At 45.3% G+C, this 24,484-nt stretch overlaps 1 protein-coding gene across 1 annotated transcript in view; it reads left to right on the plus strand.

Annotated features, from left to right (window-relative positions):
• Nucleotides 1-5,788: 5,788 nt before the first annotated feature.
• The window catches only part of ZNF407 (zinc finger protein 407), a 332,396-nt gene continuing 313,700 nt past the window's right edge, over nt 5,789-24,484 (plus strand). The window contains exons 1-2 of the mRNA XM_056131528.1: nt 5,789-10,403; nt 15,499-15,613. Coding sequence (XP_055987503.1) covers nt 5,789-10,403; nt 15,499-15,613 — 4,730 coding nt within the window. The remainder of the gene's footprint in view (nt 10,404-15,498; nt 15,614-24,484) is intronic.

The following is a 24,484-nucleotide window of genomic DNA, read 5'->3' on the forward strand; positions in this document are numbered from 1 at the left end:
CCCACTCGGGTCAGACCCTTAGAAACTTCTGGATAAGAATGGCCCTTTGCCAGGTTTTCCCTGGCCCTGCCCGTCTACTGAGACAGGAATCTTCCAAGGTCGTGCTGTGTTTCACTCCCCGTTGGCACTGCAGGGTTGACTCCAGCCTTTGCTTTGGGACCCTGTGTGGTCTGGCCTGGCTGGCGAGCAGCCTTTGGAACGGTCCTAGGCGGGGGAAGGTGGAAGGCCGGGCTGCGGCTTGGGGCTGGTGTGGGGGCTGGTGGTGACTCAGCCCTGACTCATCCGAACGAAGCTGCACCTGAAGGATAAAACGGTTTCACAAATTTTAGCTGAAAGGATGTTTTTCTTACCTGGCTCTGTGTTCTCAGAAGGATGACCCCTTGCTTGTCTCAGTGACTGTGGATCTTGATGTCTGTTGTGCATGATCAGGGCTGGCTGCGACTGGAGTCCCTTTGCCACGGATCTGAGCTGGTAAAGGCAGCCCATGTGTTTCATGATAGTTCCCTTCATGTGGTGGACACGGAAAATGTATTTGTTGAGTGTTTGTTTCTTGATTTTCCGAGATGTAAAATTACTCCATTAATTAAATAAATATAGAAACTTTGTGTCCTTTTGTTTTAGACTTTTTGAACCATTCTGTAGATGTTAATAAAGTGTCTTACTACTTACCTGCGTTGATGTAGTTGTCGTTCTTTCTGCCTCCAAAGATACGAGTCACTGCATCGCAGAACATTTATCCAACAGTTGTGCTGCGTGTGGCTCCTCAGAAAGCATTTGTGAGTCATGTGCACATGCTGCTGAAGTCACACACTTCACTGTCTCAGGTGCCTGAGTGTTGTGTGGGAAGAGGACCGCGGGCTTTCCTGACAGAATGGGCATCTCTAGCGTTGGCGCTGAGCTGCCTCAGACAGACACGCCTGCTGCAACAGGTAGCGGAAAGACACGACCAATCCCGGGGTCTGCTGTGCACTTTTCATCGTCAGCAGCAAACAGCCCGCAGAAGCAGACCCCTCTTCTGGGCTACTTTGTAGCTCCTATCAGATATTTTCATTTCATGTTTGAATAGTTCCCTGTCTTGCATCATAACGAGGTAGTCGTGCATTGCAGTACTGTGTATGTGCCTGATGTTCTTCTAGGCACTTGGGATATATGGCCTGATAAAATAATCCAGGCCCTTATATTTTAGCGGGGGGGGGGGGGGGGCAGAAAATAAACCAGACGCATAAATAACTGCACAGAAAAAAAAGTGATTTCATCAAAATTTAAAACATAATGCTTATCAAACGAAAACATTAATGGAATGCAAAGGGAGAAAATATTTGTAGAACATAGATCCAAAAAAGGATTTATATCCACAATACATAAGCAATTTCTGTAACTCAGTAAGAAAGTAGACAAACAACTGATTTAAGATATGGACAAGCCTAACTTTGTAAAGCACATAAAAACAGTATTTCAGTACTGTCACCAGCCAGCAGAGAAATGCAGCCAAAGGCCTATACACCCCGGAATGAATACAGTTAGAAGGCATCAGATGATGCGGAGGAGATGGATTAATCACGTTGCTGATGGCTGTGGATCATTGAATACCCTTTAGAAGTATGCACAAAGTTACATAGGACTGGGGAGACGGGTTGAAGGGGTTGGACCGAATGCTTTGCATGTAGGAACCCCAACTTTGATCCTCAGCATACATGATCTCCTGGGTGTGACCTCCCTCAACAATTAAACAAACCACTTACCAAAAACAAAGTAACATATACGTTTGCATTATGAGCACTATCAGGTTTTTTTTTTTCTTTTTGGGTCACACCCGGCGATGCACAGGGGTTATTGCTGATTCTGCACTCAGGAATTAGTCCTGGCGGTGCTGGGGGGACTGTATGGGAAGCTGGGAGTTGAACCCAGGTTGGCCGAATGCAAGGCAAACGCCTTCCCCACTGTATTATCGCTCCAGCCCCACTATCAGGTATTTCACGGTCCTCCCGTTGTTCATCAATTTGCTCGAGTGGGCCCAGTAACGTCTCCATTGGAGACTTTGTTGTTAGTGTATTTGGCATATCAAATACATCACGGGTAGCTTGCCAGGCTCTGCCGTGCGGGCGAGATACTCTCGGGAGCTTGCCAGGCTCTCCAAGAGGGGCAGAGGAATTGAACCTGGCTCAGCCGCGCGCGCAAGGCAAACGCCCTACCACTGTGCTATTTATACAAATGAAAATACGTACTTAATGAAAGACTTATATGACTATTTCAGAAGCCAAAAAGGTGGACACGGCTCAGATGCCCACGATTGGAATGGTGGAATATCCTTGGAAGGCAGCGTGGCTCAGCAGTGCGACAGAGCTTTGCCAATACAGTGCATGTCGCTGTACTGCGCGCAGGAAGCCAGACTCCTCCCTGGGGAAAAACATGTTGAGCTTCCAGATGACCTCGTGAGTCCCACTTCTTGGCACTTACCCCGAGGGCCCAAGAACTTCTTCAGAAAAATGCATCTGTGCGCCTCCGTTTTTTGCAGCACAGTTCACAGTAGCCGGAATCTGGAAGCAGCCTCAGTGTGCTTGGCCCGAGACAGTTTTCTGGAAGGTGGCCGTGTTCCCTCTCTTGACAGCTCCGCGTGCCTCCCCGCAACACTCTCTGGGTTTGTCTTCCTCCCTGGCCTCTGGTGGTCCTTTGGGTGGGGACAGGAGGCAAAGCTCAGACTCATTTCTCGGGGATCATTGTCCTGGGTTCAGCGTATTGTATTTTTGTTCCTTTGTCCCCCCCACTCCCTTCTCCCCAAGTTTCTTTTCAGTTTTTTTTTTTTTTTAATGCACAGCAGTATGTCTGATCCTTGTAACTTTTCTTGCCTGGGGTGGTTATTCTGCATTGGACAGTGGATCTATCTAAAACAGTTGCACAGTGCTTGGGCACACGGGGTGAGGGGCTAGGTTCTGTGTCTTTGGCAACACACACACACACACACACACACACACACACACACACAAGAAAGGCATTGTTTTACCTCTGACTGTGCAAGCACACGTGGCAGCGTTCTGTGGGGGTAATTCCATGTCTGCGACCAGGACTACTTGGCATATTGCTGGCACTGAGTTTGAGTTCTAGAACAGATGCCAGGTTCATGCTTTCTTACAGCTCTTCCTTTCCTCCTCCTATCACAAATGTAGAAGAGCAAAACCAATGCTTTATCTAAAGATAAAGAGCACTTTCTAAAGGGTTTTTTTGGAACACAGCTTATTTTTATAAAGGGTTCTGTAAGCAGTTTAGTTTGGGAAATGCTTATGCCTTGAGACCTCTTGTCATATAGAAAGTTGCTCAAACTAGAATTTTCTAAACTGATTGACCAGGGATATATTTTCTCCTCCAAAATTTATTAAGCTCTATGATTTAGATTTTCGGGAGTATGTTCTCGATAAGTGATTTATGCACCATATGTGTATTTAAAGTGCATACTAATTTTTTTACTCTCAGATATTTGTGCATTATAGATTACATTTGTGTTAAAGCAGCTTTTTTGTTAGTCACATGTACACAGTTTATTCATTTAAGTACATTGTAATTGAAGTATATTTGCAGCTAAAGATAGGCATCAGCACATTCAATTTTAGGGAATTTTCATCCCTTCCCTCCCTGCCCCCCCCCCAGACTCTTTGGTAGTCATCTGTCAGCCCATCCCTGCATCCCCTGTCCCCGTCCCTCCCCCCGTCCCCTGTTCCCTGTCTCCGGTCCCCGTCCCCATCCCTCTCCTCCATCCCAGTCCCCCATCCCCCGTCCCTATCCCTCTCCCCTCTCCCCAGTCCCCATCCCCATCCCTGATCTTGCCCCTCGTCCCTCGTCCCCATCCCTGTGTCCCTGACCCAGCCCTTAGGAACTCCCAGTCTGCTTTCTGTCTCTGAATGGACTCGTGCAGATGTTTCCTTCTCCGTGTCTCTATTCATCACTTGATTGCTTGCACGCTTGGTCCCTGAAGAGCACTGTCAGTGTTTTTTTTTTTTTTTTAATTTTTATTTTTCTGCTTTTTGGGTCACACCGGGCAATGCACAGGGGTTACTCCTGGCTCTGCACTCAGGAATCACTCCTGGCGGTGCTCAGGGGACACTATGGGATGCTGGGAATCGAACCCGGGATGGCCGCGTGCAAGGCAAACGCCCTCCCTGCTGTGCTATCGCTCCAGCCCCAAGCACTGTCAGTGTTCCGGCCTTTGCACGGACGCGGCCTCCTTCCTGCCGGGGTGGGCCTGCTGTGGAGTTGCTGGCTCTCCGCAGCTTCTGTCTTGCCACTCAAGGAGCCACTCGGCTGTCGTCTCATTGATTTCTCGCTGCTCTCACCAACAGTGTAATTATCCGACTTCTTCAGTGGGTCTCCCTGTGTGCCGCATGCCTGGTGATACTGTGCTTCTGAGTCCATTGTCATGGTTAATGGCCTAGAGTCTGCTGTTTATTTCATTTTCTTTCATTTTATTGGTGTATCTTGGAGAAATGCATATCAGATCCTTTGCTTACTGAAATTGGCTTATCTTTTTAAGTTATGAGATCTTCAATTACACCAGAGTAATTCTTGCATCGGGTATCTGATTTATAAGCCTATCCCATTCTGTGAATTTTTACCTCTGTGCAGTAACCTTTGAAGCATAGTGTTCTTATTTAATATGAAATTTTGTTGTTTAGCAAGTTTTCTATTCTTGTTTATACTTTTGGCACCTTCGTATTAATAGCCATATATATCTATAGTTCCTTTTCTCATATGTGTATTATTCCTATATAACTAATAAAAATCAAGCAGTAGTCTTATTTGATTTACCTTTGTTACTAAAAAATAATGTCATGAGCTTTGAGGCCATAATACTTGATAGATTTTATTAATATTAAATGGCATTTGGCTGAAAATTCCAATTGTGGTTAGAAGGAAATGGGAAACGATAGGTTTTAATTCAATTAAATAGCACGGCGGAAAATGAAATCCATCAGTGTTATTGATTTTAAAACATTTTGTTCAATAATTTACCCTCCCCCCCAAAAAAAAACAAAACCCAAAACCCTCACTTTAACGCTTCTCCAAGAACCATGGACATTCGTCTTTGCCATTAACCTTCAGACAACACAAAGTGACTGTAAAAAAGAAATTGGCGACGGATAGCCGGAACGGGAGTGGCACTTCATTGGCAGAGAAGTTCAGACTGGAAAGGGGTATGTGAGGAGAACAACCGTGCCGCTCGGCTGTGTCATCCGGGGGCTCAGTGTGAGGCTCTTGGCTCCTGGGAAAGGAGGAAGCTTTGGGTTTAGATGCTGGTCTCCTTCCTGCTGTCGGGGCGGGTGAGGAAGCGAAGACCTGCATTTCGGACGAGTAACCCACCAGTTTCCGTCTCTTCGTGAACAGACGAGGCGTTCGCGGAAATGTAGTTTGAATCAAGTGCTGCTGTTTATTGGGGTGTACTGGGAAGAGCACTGAACATGGGAGTAGTTTTGCCAGGTGACTGCGAGATCAGTCCCTTTTCTATCCGGAAAGTTGTCGCTTTGCTTCGTGTAGTCTCAGCGCTATGGTCAGGTGATTTGCCCCCAAATCTGATACTGTGCTTTTTACACACGTGTCGTAAGTTTCTTGAAATATGTAGAAAGTCTCATTGAAGTGAGTTTCGTGGTAGTTCTTCGTTCAGTGTTTGGAGGTTTTGTTGACTTGGGTTACTGTGTCCCTCTCTTCTGTTCAAACACTTAATGGCCTTTGTTTCCGCCGCAGGTGATGAGTGCCAGGTGGCCGGCCCCGACACAGAAACATCATCGGCACTTTATGGATGATGGATACTGAGAAGAAACCCGAGGTGGATGAGGATGCAGACGGGCACGGGACGGCAGAAGGCGCGAGAGGGACGCCATCCCCTGGGGACTGCGGGCCTCTGGCTGAGGGCAGAGAGCCCCCCGAGACTTGCTCAGGCAAGAGGGGCTTTTCCGAAGCGGCCGGCACGGACAGCGCTGCTGTGGAGGAAGACGGCCAGACGCACGCTGCCAAGCGAAGGCGATTAGCCCCGGGAGAGCCGCGTGGCCCCGAGGAGCAGGTCGTCGGTGGCCTGGGGGTGGCCCCGGGCACAGCTGAGAGCGAGCCCACGCCCTTCCCTGACGCCTGTTCTGGCGGGCGCCCGGGCCCTGCCGGTGCCTTGTCCCCTCCCTGCGGCCTGAGCTCCGCCGATGCTGTTCCTCCGCCAGCAGACGCCGAACCGAAGCCTGCTGAGGAGACGGGGCCCCTGGACCCAGGGGGAGAGCCCCCGGCCCCCCCGGGAGAGGCGCGTGGGGGATGTGCCACTGGGCACGGAGATCCGGCCCTCGCGTGTAGCACGTGTGGCCATTTGTTGTCGTCCTGCTGTGACGTGGCCGGGCACGCAGACTGTCCTGAGCCGCTGCCCAGGGGGCGAGCCTGCTGCCGCTGTGGCCCCCCGGACAGGCAGACCCCCGCGCCCCAGAAAGCCTTTGCTTGTGACCTGTGTGGCTTTCAGTGTGTCGAGGAGAACCTACTGAACGCACACTACCTTGGCAAGACACATCTCCGGCGCCAGAAGCTTGTTGCTCGGGGAGGATTTGTGCAGATCTTAACAAAACAGCCGTTTCCAAAAAAACCCTGTGCCATAGGGACAAAGACTCTTCGTACAAAGCCAAGAGCTCTGAAACCACTAGCAAAGAGCGGAGAGTCAGAAGCTTTGCACAGTGAAGCCCGGGGAGGAAGCCTGCAGGCACCCGGCGGAGGGGGTGGCCAGCAGCGTGTGGACACACAGCCCATGCAGAGCGCCTTGTCAGACAAGGCCGAGGTTGCTGGGGAAGCCCTAACTCCCCCCGGCGTGGCCGCAGACCCTGAAACCCACAGCACACACTCAGGTGCTTTCGCAACCGAGGGTCTTTCGGCCGATGCGGAGCCTAGAAAAAGCCCTTCGCAGGCCGTTCCCAGCCATAGCTCTACCCCGCGGCCGAGACCCGAGCGCAGCCTTCTCACCCTGGGGAGCAGACTCCGGAGGCGGAGCGGCACTTTTTCCCTCAAAGGCCAGGCGAAAAAAAGGTTCGGTCTCTTGGGAATCAGTAAAAGAGGCACCAGTGAGGCCCAGAGGATGTATCTGAAACACTTCAGGACACAGATCAAAGCAAGCGGCGCACAGCTCGTCCCCCCTCATCCCGAGGCAGGGGGCAGCGTCCGCGGTCTGTGCGTGGCCTCCGCCGAGGCCCAGGACCCAAAGCAGGACACACGAAGCTCCCATCTCCCGTGTTCCTTGGACTCTGTGACAGCACGGCCAGCTTCTGACCACCAGATGTCGTGTGCTTGTACAGACTGTGGCCAGATAACCGTGGACAGGACTGAACTGGAGGTCCATATGAAAAGGTGCCACGCAAGGGACATGGCGTTTTCCTGCCAGGCTTGTGGCTTTTCCTGCATGTCCCAGAGGGACTTGGATGAACATTTGCACAGTAGCCAGCATCAGCAAACTGCCTCTGCGTTCAGTTGTCAGTGTTGTTCATTTATCTCCTTGAATGAAACAAATCTTCGAGACCACATGAAGGAAGAGCACAGCATGGGTTTTCTCTGCATTCCTTGTAACCTGTTTTTCTTGTCGGAGAAAGACATGGACGAACACAGAACTACTGAGAAGCACCTTCAGGCGTTGGTCCCGACAAAGCCTTCTCAAGCACTTGGAAACGATTTGGCTTTGCAGACTTTGCCTTTGGGCACTTTAGAATCAGAAAGCGCTCAGGAGTCTCCGAGGGGGTCGGGAAAAACCGCTCAGGAGGAGCGTGGGAAGCCCAGGGTGAGCCAGGCCGGCGACGCGCGGCATTCGAGCAGGCCGCAGTTCCAGTGCAAGAAGTGTTTCTATAAAACAAGGTCGTCCACTGTGCTCACCAGACACATAAAGCTCCGTCATGGGCAGGACTATCACTTTCTTTGTAAAGCCTGCAACCTTTATTCACTGAGCAAAGAGGGAATGGAGAAACACATCAAGAGGAGCAAGCATCTCGAAAACGCCAAGAAGAACAACATTGGCTTAAGTTTCGAAGAATGCATCGACAGGGTATGGATTGGCGCAAATGACAAAAAGGAAGAGTCAAGTACTTCTGGCAGTGGGAGGCTGGGCTGCCCTGGAGATGCCGTTCAGTCGCAGGAGCATCCCTGTCCCGAGAAGAGCACGCGGACTAGCAGGGAACTGTCCCAGTCAGTCACGGCCGTCAGAGACGAGGAATTGGCTTTGGACACCGCTCCAAAAAGAGGCAGGCCCAAAGGCAGTATGTCCCGGACATGTTCACATTGCGGTCTTTTGGCCTCCAGCATCACAAACTTGACTGTCCACATTAGACGAAAACACAGTCACCAGTACAGTTACCTGTGCAAAGTGTGTAAGTATTACACCGTGACCAAAGGGGATATGGAGCGTCACTGCGCTACCAAGAAACACAAAGGCCGCGTCGAAGTCGAAGCAAGTGGGAAACAGAGTTCCGATATCATCGTTGGCCCTGAGGCGGGGAAGCTGGAGGCCTGGAGTAGGAACGCCAGTTCTGCAGTGTCCCTTCCAGATGAACTTGCCAACCAGGCAGCCGCATCAGACCCCGCCCTTTCAGAGAAGCCAGCAGGAGAGCAAGGGACTTCAGCTGAAGTCGAGGTTGAAAATGTGTTTCCTTCTGTTGACGGGGCTGCCAATAGTCACGCCGCTGATAAGAGGGAACAGACATCGCTAGAGCCAGATGACCTTACCCCGCACGGGGATGCGGGTGCCCAGAGAGATGTTGCGGGTACAGGTGATAATAAGTGCGTACACTGTGACTTCAACACCCACTCCTGTGCTTCTCTAGAACTGCACATCAAGCGGAAGCACACTAAGGAGTTTGCGTTTTACTGCATGGCATGTGATTACTATGCTGTGACCCGTCGAGAGATGATGAGACATGCGGCTACAGAGAAGCACAAGCTGAAGCGGCAGGCCTACCTGGACTCTTCCGGCAGCGAGGGCGGCCCCACAGAAGGGGCCAGTGGCATCCTCCTGCCCGAGTTGCAGCATCACCACCACTGTGAGGAGGTCCAAGTAATTGCAGACCCACAACCCGAGACTCTCCACTCTGGCACTGCTGCAGATCCTTCTGTTTCAGAGGAGAACGATAATTCAGACGTGCCCACTGTTCTCTGTGCGTCTCTCTCTGCAGAAGTGGCGACTCCAGGAGAGTCTCACCTTAGTGAAGACCAGCCCTTCTCTGAAACTCTCCAGCCTCCCCTGGTCAGAGATAAAATGATCAACGCTGGGGAGATGCTGTCTCTCCAGACTTCCTCCGATCTTGGCTCCTCAGGCAAACTTCAGAAGGAGAACCCAGGAGGTTCAGCTTTGAGTGAGGAGACAGCCAAGAGAAACCACCACGTGTCAGATGACACTGATGATCTTGCTGTGCACTGTGAAGCCGATGGGGCAGGTCTGGGAGACGGTGGAGACACGGCCGCTCGGAAGCATGGCTCTGCGGGGGTTTTGGAGCGGGGCCGTTCGGCCGGAAGTGCCAGCCCCACCGCCGTGAGAACTGTAGTTGAAGAGGTGTGCCTGCAGAGCGACGATCAGAACAAAGTTGGGCGTGTTCAAAGTTCAGAAGCTTCGAAGACTACACAAGAGAGCCCTGCCCCAGAAAATAAGGAGGTTCTCTTGAGTTCCCAGCAGGAAAATAAGATGGTTTTTGAGGAGGATGGCCCTGCTTCTGACAGCAGGCTAGCAAGTGGTGATGTGTATGAAACCATAATCAGTATTGATGAGAAAGGTCAGACCATGTACGGCTTTGGCCGGTTTGATTCTTCCATAATCAGAATAAAGAACCCTGAAGATGGTGAGTTGGTAGTCCAGCCTGAAGAGGGCCTAGTAGCAACAGGAGTGAGGATTGGGGAGCTCCCTTTCAAAGACTGTGCTCAAGGCTTGAAGAAGAAGAAATCGGAAGGCAGTTCCTTTGGCGAATCCACACGCATTCGTTGTGATGACTGCGGCTTCCTAGCGGATGGCTTGAGCGGACTGAACGTTCACATTGCCATGAAGCATCCCACCAAAGAGAAGCACTTCCACTGTCTGCTCTGCGGGAAGTCCTTCTACACCGAGAGCAACCTCCACCAGCACCTGGCCAGCGCGGGCCACCTGAGGAACGAGCAGGCCAGTGTGGAGGAGCTCCCGGAGGGAGGGGCCACGTTCAAATGTGTCAAGTGCACGGAGCCCTTTGATTCCGAGCAGAATCTGTTCCTGCATATTAAAGGGCAGCATGAGGAATTGCTGCGGGAGGTGAACAAGTACATCGTGGAGGACACGGAGCAGATCAACCGCGAGAGGGAGGAAAACCAGGGCAACGTCTGCAAGTACTGCGGGAAGATGTGCCGTAGCAGCAACTCCATGGCCTTTCTCGCACACATCCGCACTCACACAGGTACGTCAGCGGCGGCAAGCCCGGGTTGAGCGAGAGCGAGGAGGCGGGCACTGGGCTCCTGCCCTCTGGAGGGTCCCCTCGCTGTCTCGCTAGTTGACTTCGCTGGGTCGTGCTGCTTGCTGTGATGCGTTCCAGATGTAGGGCCTGGTTGCTTGACGCTTAGTACTTTCTTGAGGATGCAGAGCCCTGGCCATCCAGAGGCCCGCTGTTTGACACATGTCATTGAATTCTTTCAAAAAAGCCTGTCCCTCGGATGCTTTTATCAAGTTCCTACCTCAGCTTTTCAGTTTTAGCATCCTAGTTGTCTGCTTGGCCAAGAGTTCTATTTGATGGCATTTAGAGTCTCAGAGGACGTCAACTGGCCTTTGAAGAATGGAATAGTAGACATGTTCTTAGAGTTCCTGGGATTAAAAACTGTTCATTGCCAGATACTTGATATCCCAAATTTAATTCCCAGGTAATAAGATTCTGCTTTGAGGGATCCAGTAACTGTCGACACCTTTCAAAGTGACTATGTTCTGGTGATTTGGTTTTCATGGGGGCGCTGCCTGACCCAGTGTCTGTGCTCTGTCACAGGTAGTATTCCATTTTAATATTTAATTTTAGGTAGGGATTTTTTTAAAAAACTTTTTTTGGGTAGAAAATGCATAAGCCACTGTTCTAAATTTATGTAAAAATTCACTGCACTGTTTCTATAAACCTGCCATACATTCTTTATTTTAAATAGACAGCTTTTCTAAATCATTGTGCTCTGCTTAGACAAGTTCTGTCTCCGTGGTTGAATTTATGAGTGGATTTGAATAATAAATTCACATTTCAATGAACATATTTTCATTAAAATCGTAAGGTTTATTTTACTGTACTTTTAAATAATGGCTTATTATTTAAGCTATACTTTAAATTCATGCAATTTTAAAAACTTACTGCATGGTTACAAGTAAGAAGACAAAGAGTGTGAAGCCTTATTAATAGTTTAGGGTGATTAAAGATAGGTAAAAGTTTTTCATTGAAGAAAGTAATCGGGCAACCTGCACAAGATGCCGCTAGGTGAATATGGACGTGGTCCTCCTGCGTTCGTGGCCTCCGCCCCTTGGGAGTGCTGTCAGGGGCGTCCTCCCCTTGGAGAGCTGGGGAGGGGGAGTCCGGTGCTCGTCATTCCCTGGCATTGTTCATGCCCCGGGCTCACCGTGTTGCGGCAGGCTTTCTGCCGTAGTGCTGCTCTGGAGACCAGGCTTGTTCATGTGTGCAAAAAATAGGTAGTTTCTTAATATGCCCTCTGAACGCAGATAAAACGGAATAAAACGAAGAGGAAGATGCTAATGGAGCTCTTTTCAGAATTCTTTATGCAACTGTCCGGTCAAGACATGTTGCTTATAATTGATGTGTCCATTACTTGAATTCTCTTGTAATTATAGTCAATAAGTCTTGTAAATGTGTTAAAGCTCACTAAAAGCATACAAATTCAAGAACAGAGTAAGGCTAATAATTTAAAATAATCAATGTAGGCATTTCAGCACTTAATTTCCCTTGTGTGTTGATAGCTGATCATTCTTAATCCATTAAGATTTATTTAGTCGTTTACAATGCAAAATAGGTTTGCACTGGTCACTGGTGCCATTTGAAAATGTCCACCAGGTTAAGTGCAGAATGTAGTCCATTAGTCTTCCTTGACTATATGTATTAATTGCATTTAAAATCAAGTTAATGTGGATGTGAAAGTGAGGTAACTATCAATATGTGACAAAGGAACCCTACTTACATAAGTTACATCATTGATTGTAACATTTAGTAAAAGTTAGCATACTTTTTAGCATCTTGGGCTGGGCTCACTCTTATCAGCAAGTACATTTTTATTATGGGCTGAGGCGCCACAAAGAGCACTGTTCCAAAGCACCCACTGCCTGTCTCCTGTCGTAGTTTTGCTTGCCGTTTTCGGGGGAGGCTGTTCTCCAAGTTTTAATTCAAGGCTCCTTCTTGGGCATCTCAAAATAAATGGCCTTTCTGATACTTTGCTCATGTCCATGAAATAGTAATGCAAGGGGCGTTATTGATGGTTAACTGGAAAGGGCTTCCTCTTCCAATCCCTGTTTTCATATTTTGTGATTTACTCTCTGTTTTACGTAACCTTTCCTTCCCATCCTTAGCACGCTAAAAGCAGCACTGTAGGAAATAAATGAGTTCAGGTTATCAGGAATGGGAGGCAAGAAGCATCTCATCTCCACGCCCTGTTTGCCGGTTGGGCAGCCCACATGCCGCAGCCTCTCCCAGTGCCCAGAGAAGGTGCTCCTGTTCTCTCCTGCTAGGTAGTGTGCTAGCCTCAAGTCCGCCGCACGCTGTCAGCCCTGTTGGCTGCTGTTGAAAGTGTGCTGGCCACTGGTGCCAGGCGGGGCCCCAGGAGCTGTGTGCGCTGAGGACGGGCCCCGGTGAGGGCCAGAGAGAGGACTGATGAGTTCCACAGCTGTGTCTGCCCCCAGGGAGGCTAACCTAGACTTCAGGCATGCCAAGCACGGGGTCCAGGAAAAAGAGGGTGCTGGCTTGTATGGGGCAGCGTCTCCCCACACGTATTGGCCTCGCAGTGTTTTTTTTTTTTAAATGAATGAATGGGGAAATAAAGGAGTGCCTTCATTTATTCAGTGCTGAGGAAAGAGTGCAGAATTGAGGAAGCAGTTGAGAAGCATTAGGCAATGGGTCCCCTACAAAGTACTTGATTGTTTAGGACTTAAACATTTCAGCTCTGTGGGAACGCAGAGCAGGCAGGAGACACGGACAAGGGTCCAGGGAGGTGCCCTTAGTAACCTAGGGAGGCTCTGAAGTGCTACCCTTCAGAAAACGGAACAGGCTGAATTACAGACAAAAAACATGAACCCCCAAAGAGCTCCCCGACCCACCTGCTGAAGATAATGTGTCCCAAGGACTGCTAATCCAAAATAATATTGAAAGTCTATAATAATTACACTGCATCAGAGAGACAGGCACAAAAATATGTACTTTTATAAATCTTATAAACATGTGACTCTTCATTTTGGGATGTACATAGCAAGCTAAAAATGGAAACAGCAGAATGAAGAGGGACTTTTTTTTTTCTTACGCGGAAAAGTGTTAATACTTCTGGTCCCCTCATGTTTGGATGTTCTGCAGAGACTGGAGATGTTCACATAGTCCCCTTGAAATGACAAGATCCCTGGGACCTCGGGCCTCCGGGGTTTTGCATGAAAGGAGCCAACGAAATGGCCCTTGTCTGTCGCAGTGCCCCTGACACCCGAGCTTGCTGGGCTTCTCCGCCAGGGAGCCATGACCAGTTGGGAGGGTGAATGGCCAGTCGAGGACCCTCCGGCCCCCTCCGGTGCGAGGAGGAGCTCATCCCTGCGGGGGGAGCAGAGCGGGAGCGCGCCCGCGCTGGGCAGGGCTCTCCAAACCACGAGTTGGCCGAGCTTTCCCGCCTGTCTGGAGCCTGCTGTTGGTGTTGAGAAATTTCTAGATCACCCTATTGACCTTGATGCATGTTAGCGTAAGGCACGGGTACACGGATTGTTGTCACTCCTCTGAGTTTCGATAGAATTCTGTGTTGAGAGGAAGTGTTTCCAAGTAGCGGTAGGTTCCGTTTTATCGGAATCATTGAAATCAACGGTAGTTTCTAATGTGATTGATAGAACGTGATTTCTGTAAGCTGCCATCTCAACCTGCTTTTGACATTTAAACATATAAAGCTGGCTGGATAGAACCATTCAGGTGCTAAATATATTTTACATCTACTGCTAACAGTAGAAATGGAAGTATTAAGAGATCTGGCTTCATTGTCATTGAACTGTGAAATATTCAACCTTGTCTGCCCATGCTTGCTACTGTTGACTTTTTTATTTCAGTTAGAAGATTAAAATTAAATGCTTCACTTTTTTTGTCAGCTTTTGGGAATTAAATTGAAATTGAAGACTAAAATTTTTTACTGAGTGCTTCAATTTCAATGAAGTATTAGAGGATTTTTCCCCCCAAGGGCATTGCACAAAGGTTCATTGATCAAATATGATTTATTACAAATTTAAAATTTGAGCTTATTGTATATTTATTAAAGTTCACATTTTTTGTATTTTGTCTGGCTACACTGGAAGAGGTATTTCATCAGACTAGTTACTAAACATGGTAAGAAAAATAGAAAAAAAATGGCGCTGATTTTAAGCTTCTTTTGATAATTTTGGTATTCTTGAAGATACAGTGATTATAAATTCAGAAAATGACAGATATATACTTCTTCTTTGGAGAGTTTGCCTCTTGTGAAGGTGGGCACCTCTGATGTCTTAGTAACTATATATCAGTTCATAATGTATCTTAGTAAACCCATTAATTTGAGATAACTCTGTTCTCTCATTTTTGAGTGTAAAATAGTCTTAGTACTTTATGAAATAAAAAATAAATTACTGCTTCTCTGCCTTTTATGCTAAAATATTTGTTTTTGAAATCAGTTTTAGATAGAATGTCAGTACTTTTGGTTTTTGAAATTACTCAAATTTTTGAACTACAATTGATCACAAAACATAATAATTGGCTATATTTAAAAATATGTAAAAAAGGTATATGTTGTATACTTTTCAGAATAATAGTATAGTGAATCACTTGGAATATCAGAAAGGAATCTAGAATAGCTTGTGAATAATATGTGAATAAATGCGTAACTGTAGAAATAGGAGATCTAGAAGAGATGGCCCTGAGAATTGAATAATAAAAATACAAAAGTATCAGTTACTCTTTGTGTATTCAAGATTTAAAAAAGTGGTTTTCAATGACAAATGACCTTAATAGGCATTTTTGTGATTCTAGACGAGTATCTAACATCTTTTAGCTCATCCACTTGGTATTGGTGAGTTGTATCACTTTTGACTGTAAAGTCAGGAACATCCACTGATTAATATTAGAGTTTTCTTCAGAGTGAAGTCATTAGTAATGCAGTTCCATTCAAGTTACGAAGGAATGCAAGGGCGCCGTTTTGCGGACAGAAATTTGTTATTAGGTTAAAAGTACAGTTTAAGATGTGAGCCTCTTTTGAAACTTTTAGTAATGTATTATTCAAACACAGATCATATTTTGTGTTAAATTTACTTAGGATCAAAACCATTCAAGTGCAAGATATGCCATTTCGCGACAGCTCAGCTTGGCGATGCCAGGAACCATGTCAAAAGGCACCTTGGGATGAGGGAATACAAGTGTCACGTCTGTGGGTGAGTAAATTGAGCCCGTCGCGAGGTGCGAACCAGGAAGCCTGTGCAGGACGCCCATTGTTTCAGAATTCAAAACTGATATGAGTAAGAGTGGCTAAGATTATGCGCGCGTACCCTCCTTTCCATTGTTATGGTAAATTCCTTAAATACAGTTATGACATTCTTCTCCGACTCCTAATCCTGTACTGCAGATGAGCAATTTTATGGGCTACAAGGTCAATTTGAACCTGTAATCTGTAAATTGACTAAATTATAGGATGTTCATTCACATTGCCAGAGAGAACTGTAAATTCCACTTAAAGACATAAAAAATACATAATATAGCTTTAGAAGTGTACATGTATTTTTCTTTTTTGCTATACTGCTTTAATTTTAATCACATTAATGGCTCTTTAAATTTATTGAACATAGTCTATACAGACAAAAGCAGATAAAGATTTAATTAAAAGACAGATTTAATTTCCCACGGCTTGTTACTGATTCAAACTTAAAGAAACAGTGTATCATGTGTGTTTTTGTAACTTTATTTCAAAACTTCTTGTTTTCCATTTTTGTAGTTAATGATTCTTTCTCTTTAAAGTCTCATTTGCAGAGTTTAATTGTCACTAAAATGTGCTGCATTGAATAGAAAGCATTGAGAGACTTTAACCAAAAAAACCCTAAATAATTAAGCAGAATTGTTTAAAAGGTTTCAAAATGACATGATACCCATGGTATCTCTTAGGACATTCTGAGCAGGATTTTGGTATCCTATTTCTGAGTGAAAAAATGCAGCTTTAATGTTACAATGCTACAGAAATTAAGTGCATATAATAAATGTCTTATGTGAACCTGAGTAACCTGAATTCTTAGGACTAATTTACAGAATAGTACAGGTTCAACGAAATGATGCAATGCTAGTTTTTTGTTTGTTTGTTTGTTTTTTAAGAAAACTGGCTCAACTGTGTAAATATCTTCTGGATGAAAACACAGCTTTTGTTTTCTGTTGTACAGAACATTCTGTAATTTTGCATAGAATACAGCTGCATTTTTTGACCCTTGAGATAGTTTTACAAATAACTTTGCAAGCAGTTTTATTAGCTGTCGTCGGTGATTTATTCATTGGCAGAACTGATGGTTCAGTGACTTGCCTCTAAAGTAAATGAAGATGAGCCTTTGCCCTAAAGCCTCTGAAGATCAGTGGGAGAATGACTTTTGTTGCTACTGATTTTAGCTGCAAGGGTCGAGTGCCAAACGGTTTATTTTAATTGCTCTAGGTCTTGGAATTTTAAAGGTACCTCATTTACCATTTTTAATGTAAGAGTTCTAGGATATGAGGAGGGCCCTGAGTCCAGTGAAAATGTACTGTTTGGTGGCATTAAGCCGTTCTTTCTTATTTCTACAAAAAAAGGTAAACAGTTTTCTTTGTCTGCTATTAGACATCTAATTCTGCTCATTTTTTATTGGGCTTGTTAAGACCCCAGAGAGAGAAGAAGAGCAGTTTCTCACATACACAGAATTAGAACAAAACACACTTGATTGACTTTCATTGTCTCATTTGAACAGCGCACACTTGGCTTTATCTCACTGCTCACCACACACAATCGCGTGTTGCACCTCATGGCTTCTAGAGGGTTAGTCTCCTAGTCACAAAAATTGCAGATTCGTATACACATTTCCGTTGAGCCTGACATGACTGGTATAGAGGTCTTACGTGTATGGATGCGTATAGAAAAAGCGATACACTTCCCCAAATTGTCTCTCTTTGACGAGGGGAGTCATTGAATTTTAAATGACTGTGAAATAGGACATCTCCCAAATTTTTTGGTGAACATGTAAAAAAAGGTTACACTATCATGCATTTTACAGAGTACATAATTTCACTGAGAAGGTGAAAGTTCTGAAGAATCGGGTTAAACTGAACAATGCCTATTGATTCAAGCAGAACAACAGTGAATCAACTACCCTCTAATTTTACAGAGAAAGTATCATGGATTGTGCAGCACTGCACGTGTTACTAAAGGATAGGGCAGCATATAGGTCAAAAATAAAAGTGAAAAGCAGAAAAAAAAATTCAGGAATTGGCTCTCAGGCTAGTGGCAGTGCTGCACATTGGCACATTAACGTTCCTGACAATGTCAATTCATTATCATTGATGGCTAAATAATCTTAGAAATGCTCAGTGGACCTATTAGTTCCTGAACATAAGCAGCTCATGCTGCATTTCTTCATCAGCTTTAATTGCTATAAATTTTTACCTTTTAAAAAATCACGCTCTGAAAGGTGAAGTGATCTTTCAGGAACATTAACTCCATAATTTTGTCATGAGCAGAAGGTCCTCACTGTGTTTTCTTTTCTGCAGTAGTTGGTACCTTGGGCTCTGTCTTTAGGATTTTATTAATTACCTCTTAATTATTTGAGTTGCAAGAAATTGTTTCTTGAATAGTTTTGATTGAATAGTCTTACGTACAGAAAGTGGGGTAAGTACGTTTTGAAAATGAGATTGTGACTCAAGACGTGCTAGTTTTTCTTAGTAACATCTTGCTTCCTTGCGAGAAACCTGGCATTTCATAGTAAAATTGATGAAAACCAGCTCTGTTTTGCTGCGTTCCGTGTCAGTGCTTCAGATTGCTTCCCAGGGCTTGATTCCTTTTCTTGTCTTTATATCTGCAAATCGTGATGCCCGTCAGAAGAGCGTCTTACGTTCTGTGTAGAGGCTTCATTGAGGGGCTGCCTGTGCCTGAAAACTAAACCGCCTTTGGAACTTGTTTCAGTTGTTGAGGCCTCGCTGAATTTTCTTGGGGTCGTTAAGGTCAATTTTAAGATACCTTTTCCCTCCTCATCAGCAAATTTTAGCTTCGATGAATCGTGGACTTAAGTTAGTTTGACAAAGAGGTCGACTGCCTTAGAGCTCTACTCCTATGAGCCCACGAAGCTTCCAAATCCAGGATTTCAGTTTTGTTCATCTGTGGTTTATATCCGTGTGTCATGGGGAAAATTTCAGAAACTGGGTGCTTTGCACTTCCTTGCTTAAGAGACTATATTATAGATAGCTTCTTTAAAAAGCCTTTTATTTTACTTTCACTTTGGGGAGGAATGATATTTAAATCGTACATCTTTTTTTTTTTTTTTTTTGCCACACACATAGTTTTTTGCTCAGGCCTTACCCCTGGCTGTGGCACTCAGTGATCACTCTTGGCTGTTCTCTGGGGACCAGATATGGTGCTGGGGATCAAACCCAGGTCGGCCATTTGTAAGACAGGTGCCCAACCCATTGTTCTTCCACTCTGGCCTGGGATAATGCAATTTTTAAACGGTGTGCTTATAACTAAATGTGATGGTGAGGAATTTTGTAGATCATAAGTGTACTTATAATAGTAAGCTGATGAATAGTTAATATGAAAATCTGTTATGCATTTGACTTAGGGTTTAGTCGGGGTAAAACAAGAAGTTATTAATCTGGGGGGGCACAAGCGTTTGAAAATATCAAATAAAAGTCAAAAATAAAGTCTTTGATCACTTAGTTATTTTAGCAGTAAAGAACTTGAAAAAATCTTAGTAGTTGAAAAAAGTAATGTTAGACAGTGTTTTATCAAATATTTAAAATTTTTTCGATTCTCTTGAGTATGTGGAAATATACACATGTGCATTCATACACATAGTAGTATACATGATACTCTCAGTAATTGTGTTTGTGAAATGCTGATTTAGTGTATATGCTACTTCATATTCTCTTGATTTTTGATTTCTATAGTTCTGTGGGATTATCCTATGTTTCTCAGTATCACTGATGGTAAATTTGAGATTAAAAGTATTTTTAGCAATATTCATAAATTATGCAACGTGTAGACCACTGTTTTTCTTCTCTTCCTCTCTTCCTTTTCTTTATTTCTCTACTTTTGTAATATCTGTTTGGTTACTGACTTTATTTGTGCTTATTTTCCTCTCTGGGTTGTTTTCACTAGCGTGTAATAACTGTGACTTATCTCCTCCTAGCCCCCAGCTACTTTTGTTTTCTGCTTTTGCTCAGATTTATGTTCTTTTTAAAATTGCTTGCTCAGTGTTTCACTTTAATATTCTGGCATTCACTTTCTTTTCTTTTCCTTTTATTTATTTATTTTTTGGTTTCTCTCTGTTCTCATATTAAAGAATTATTTCTTATAATATTACTATTCATTTCTCTTCATGTATTGATAATTTACCATACCTGAATAGTTACAATATTTGAGGGTATTGATAAAGTAGAAAGAAGAAATGCCTACAAAAGTAGTGATGTTATTGTTTTATCATTAGAACAAGAGGATTAAAATAGATGAACATGGATTATTGTTTGTGTGTGTGTTAAAAAGTGTAAAACTAGTAAGTGGCTTGTGCTTTTAGTAAACCTAGGAAATTATGCCTTTATGTCTATATCCTCAAAGACCATGATATGCATGATTTAGGGATTGTCATTTCCTCATTGTCTTGGGTGTTGTGTTTTGATTAAATCCTTGAGTAGGATTTCCCTAATCAGTATAGAATAGGGTATTTTCAAAATGTTTCACCTCTGGGTTCACGAAATGACTCTAGACATTTTCTATTGTGTACAAATGTGCTTATGAACTGTTTATTCTTAGTTGCTTCAAGAAACCTTAAATAGAAAGTTATTAATGCAGTAAAACTCTTTGTGTGTGTGTGTGTGTGTGTGTGTGTGTGTGTGTGGCATTACCTAGTTTTTGTGCATTAGAAGGGATCTCTATGTAGATGATTATAATGTCACTTTCTGACCTTTGCAGCTTGAATAATTGTAAATCATTGCTTCATAACGTGTCAGAGAATGTCTGTACTAGGCAATTAAATGGCAGAATATAATAGACCAAATTATTGCCTGTCATGTTTTCAACAACACAGTTAGTATTTGAGTTACACTTAATCATTACGTGCATTAGCAACTTCATTGGAATCCAGCTTCAGGCTGAGCATGAAATACATTACATTATTTAAACCTCTAATGGTACAAGTCATTTATTTGTGTTGAAGTGTACAACATGCAGAGTTTCATAAAGCAAGGAACACTTGAGAGCTTAATTTATCCAAATCAAAGTCTAAATGCAGATAAACACAAGTGGCAAAAATTAGTAATTTTTATAGGCTGGAAATATTTAAAAATACATGGTTGTGGGTAATTGTAGGCAGCAGGAATAAATTAAAATCACTATTTTTAGTCTGCTCTGAGAACTGAAGCTGTGTATACCTAAGTCATTAAGAGCACCACGGAACTGCATTTTTAGCTGAACAATTAATTACACCCATCATAACTACAGATGTATCCAAATAAAATCAGTATTTGGTTCAGCTGGTTGTTTTGGTTATAGAGACAGACAGAGAGAGTTTGTTTTATCTTGTGGCTAACTTATGCTTGTAACGGAATGCAGCGTAGTCTCTCAGTTTTGTAAGAAGAGACTGAATTCGCATCGATACCTTTATTGTAAAGGGCTTACTGCATATTTTACCTATGTCACATTTTAATGTATTTTTTAAATTTGTTTTCGTTTCTGGACCACACCCTGTAGTGCTCAGGGCTTACTCCTGGCTCTGCTCAGGAGTCACTCCTGGTGGGGCTTGGGGACAACAAGGGCTGCTGGGATCGAACTCAGGTCAGCTGCGTGCAAGGCAAGCGTCGCACCTGCTGTATCTCCAGCCTCTATTTTAATAGTTTTTAAAAAAAATTTCATGATATAGTTTTGGCTTTAGTTTGAAATATCGAAGGTTGGTTGTCACTTAATGACTACTGTCTTTTTTCCTGTCAGTGAGGAACAAACCTTACGTCGTTAGTTTGTTTCTCTGATGTTAAAGGCCTCGAAATTTAGAGACTGAACACAGTCTTAGCTTTTTAAAGAATAATAACTTAGTTATGGTGTTAAAAATGTTTGAGAGATGATTGTAATACCTATTCCAATAATCTGTTTTGTTGAATCCTGAAGAGAGTTTGAGTTAAGGTTAGAAGAATGGAGAAAAACCCACAGAAGCAACCTCTCCTCCAGGTGAAGGTGATCCCTGTTGTCACGTTCACACAGATCTCCTTTTTCTGTGCTAGTATTTCTGGAATTTTTCATAGATTCATTCTAAAGGGCTGGAGTGATAGTAGAGCGGAGAGGGCATTTGCCTTGCACATGGCCGACCCAGGTTCGATTCCTCCGTCCCTCTTGGAGAACCCGGCAAAGCTCCCGAGTGTCCCGCCTGCACAGCAGAGCCTGGCAAGCTCTCCGTGGCGTATTCGATATGCCAAACACAGTAACAACAAGTCTCATGATGGAGACGGTACTGGTTCCCGCTCGAGCAAATCGATGTACAACAGGAGAACAGTGCTACAGTGCTATTCAAAAGTGAGAAATATGATCAACTAATACAAAAATGGGAGTGAAATATGCATCGTCATTTCTTGGGGTTATAGTTGAAAACACTCTTGCTGTATCTCGTCATGAGGTGGTCTGGTGGGGACGCCCCATCTGCTCGTGGCTCTGGGTTCTTGAGCTCTCCTCACCTTCCAGGAATGCGGGAGGGCACCCCCTTCCTTGGTCTCCTTGACCAGTTCTGTGATTTTCCTCACACTGGCTTCTTCCCCCCCTCCCCCCCCACTTCCTGTCCTAATGTTTCTGAAAATTCTTTACTTTCTGGAAGGTTAATTCCTTGTTTGAAATAGATAAGAGGAGGAATTTGAGAAGTAGCTAGGAGGTAGAGAACGACTGATTATGCATTCATTAGTTCACCACTGGGCAGATTCTTGTGTTTCCTCTTCCCGTAGGCCAGAGACCAGTTGGTGATGGGTGTGAGGGTCGCCTGCCCCTAGTAGGGAGACGGACAGAAGAGAGAGGCGCTAGAGAAATAAGAGCCAGGTGACATGGTGGGGTCAGCTCTGCTTAGGAGCAGCAAGAAAGGCGTCTTTTCAGAGGTTGACTGTTGAGTTGGGGCACAAGACAAGGGGACCCCCTTTTCTTGGAGGGTCTGGCCGCACCTGGCGGTGCTCAGACTTCTTTCTGGCCCTTTGGTGCCGGGGATCAAATTGGAGTTTGCAGAGTGCAAGGCAAGGCATCTTCCTCACTGTACAATCTCTCTGTCCCCAAAGTGGACATTTTTCATAGAGGGAGCAAACGTAGGAAGACACTATTCACTTTAAAAGTGAAAAGTATGATATTTTAAAAGCACTGCCGGAAATTTCTGGAGTGCAAGTGCTAGAAGGGTGTAGTGGGGGACTTTTGATCCGGCGTTAACATTGATGGGACAACAGCACGTGCCGGTGGTGTTACCGTGCAGCCGGGCCACCCGCAGGATGAGGTTGCTCAGGGCTCAGGGCAGCCACAGTGCATGATGGGAAGGTGGGAGGAACTGGGCCGGTCACCTGGGCAGCCTGTTGCAGGCGGCGGCCTGGCTGGGCTGTTCCGCCAGGAGCCTGGGCTGTGCTGAGCTGGGAGGATTTCAGTGCATTGCCAAGTGGGGGTGAGAGGGAGCCCTTTCCAGGACGCTGGGCGAAGGGTTGGGTGTTGACCTCCCTCTGGTTTCCACCTTCCCGTCGCTTGCCTCTTCTCCCAGTTTTCTGTGTCGTGAAGAGGCGGGCCAGGAGAGGAAGGCGAAAGCCTGGTCGAACGTGAATCACTAGCAGCACTGAGAGGTGTGGGAATTGGCCACAGGGCTCTTTCGATGCTCAGGGGTTACTCCTGGCTCTGCACTCAGGAACTCCTCCTGGCGGTGCTCAGGGGACCATGTGTGAGGCCGGGGATCAAACCCCGGTCGACTGCGTGTAAGGCAAATGGTCTGTCCACTGTACCATCGCTCTGGTCCTGAAAGGGAATGACTTTTTAGAGAATTTTACTCTTTATCGTTTTAATTAGGGATATTATTGATTGCAGGTAATTATAATGAACCAAGTTGATACTTGTTCCCTACAACCTAATGTAGCATAGTTTCAGATTATAATCATAAGGACTTAACGATGTAACTAATGTGCTGACAAATGGATGTACCCGTGTTTGTGTTCACAGTTCCTCTGGACGGGCAGTGTGAACTGGGACAGGGAAGGGAGCCTTCCGTGTGCGAACCCTAGATGAACTGTTGAAGTGCGCGTTGCTTTCATCCTTCCTCATCCTTGGATCCTTTTTTCTCGGCACATAAACAAATGGCTTTTTTCTCGGTGGGACCCCACACTTCTACACTTCGACTCATCTCCGGGGCCGAGTTGTGCTATGCCCCACCTGCCACCTTGCCACGTTCGCTTTGTCACCATTGACGTCGTTATAAAAATAAAATATCGGCGTTCTAGGTAAAGGAGGTACGAGCTCTGTTTAGTTGTTGAGTGCGATGCTTAGATACATCAATTTCTAGAAAAGTACTTGCTTATTCCCATTCCTTAGAAAAACTGGCCCTGTTTATGGCTGAAGGGCTTATAGGAAGAGTCTGAGCCGAGACCGAAGGCTTGCTGTGCTGAGTGACCGCTAGATGGTAAAGCAGCATCTTCCCAAGTGCTGTCAGCTCCATCGCGGCTCTGGGGGATTGGAAGATTCTTCTAGATAGTCTGACTTTCTGTAAGGTCATCCCTGATCTCGTTAGCAGTCTTGCTGTAAACAAAGTAAGAGCAGATGACCTCACAGCGATCCCAGCCTGGTCACTAGGGTCATCCAGACAAGTATTGAGCTGGTCAGTACTTCCGAACGTAGATTTGTTCTGTCCCTGTCACTGTCCTCCCATTGTTCATCGATTTGCTTGCGCGGGCCCAGTAACGTCTCCATTTTGAGACTTGTTGTACGTCGCGGGTAGCTTGCCAGGCTTGGCCGTGCGGGCGAGATACTCTCGGTGGCTTGCCGGGCTCTCCAAGAGGGGCAGAGGAATCGAACCTGGCTCGGCTGGGCTGGCTGCATG

This window comes from Sorex fumeus, unplaced genomic scaffold (assembly GCF_029834395.1).
Source record: "Sorex fumeus unplaced genomic scaffold, SorFum_2.1 ptg000092l, whole genome shotgun sequence".
In the NCBI taxonomy this organism is placed as follows: domain Eukaryota; kingdom Metazoa; phylum Chordata; class Mammalia; order Eulipotyphla; family Soricidae; genus Sorex; species Sorex fumeus.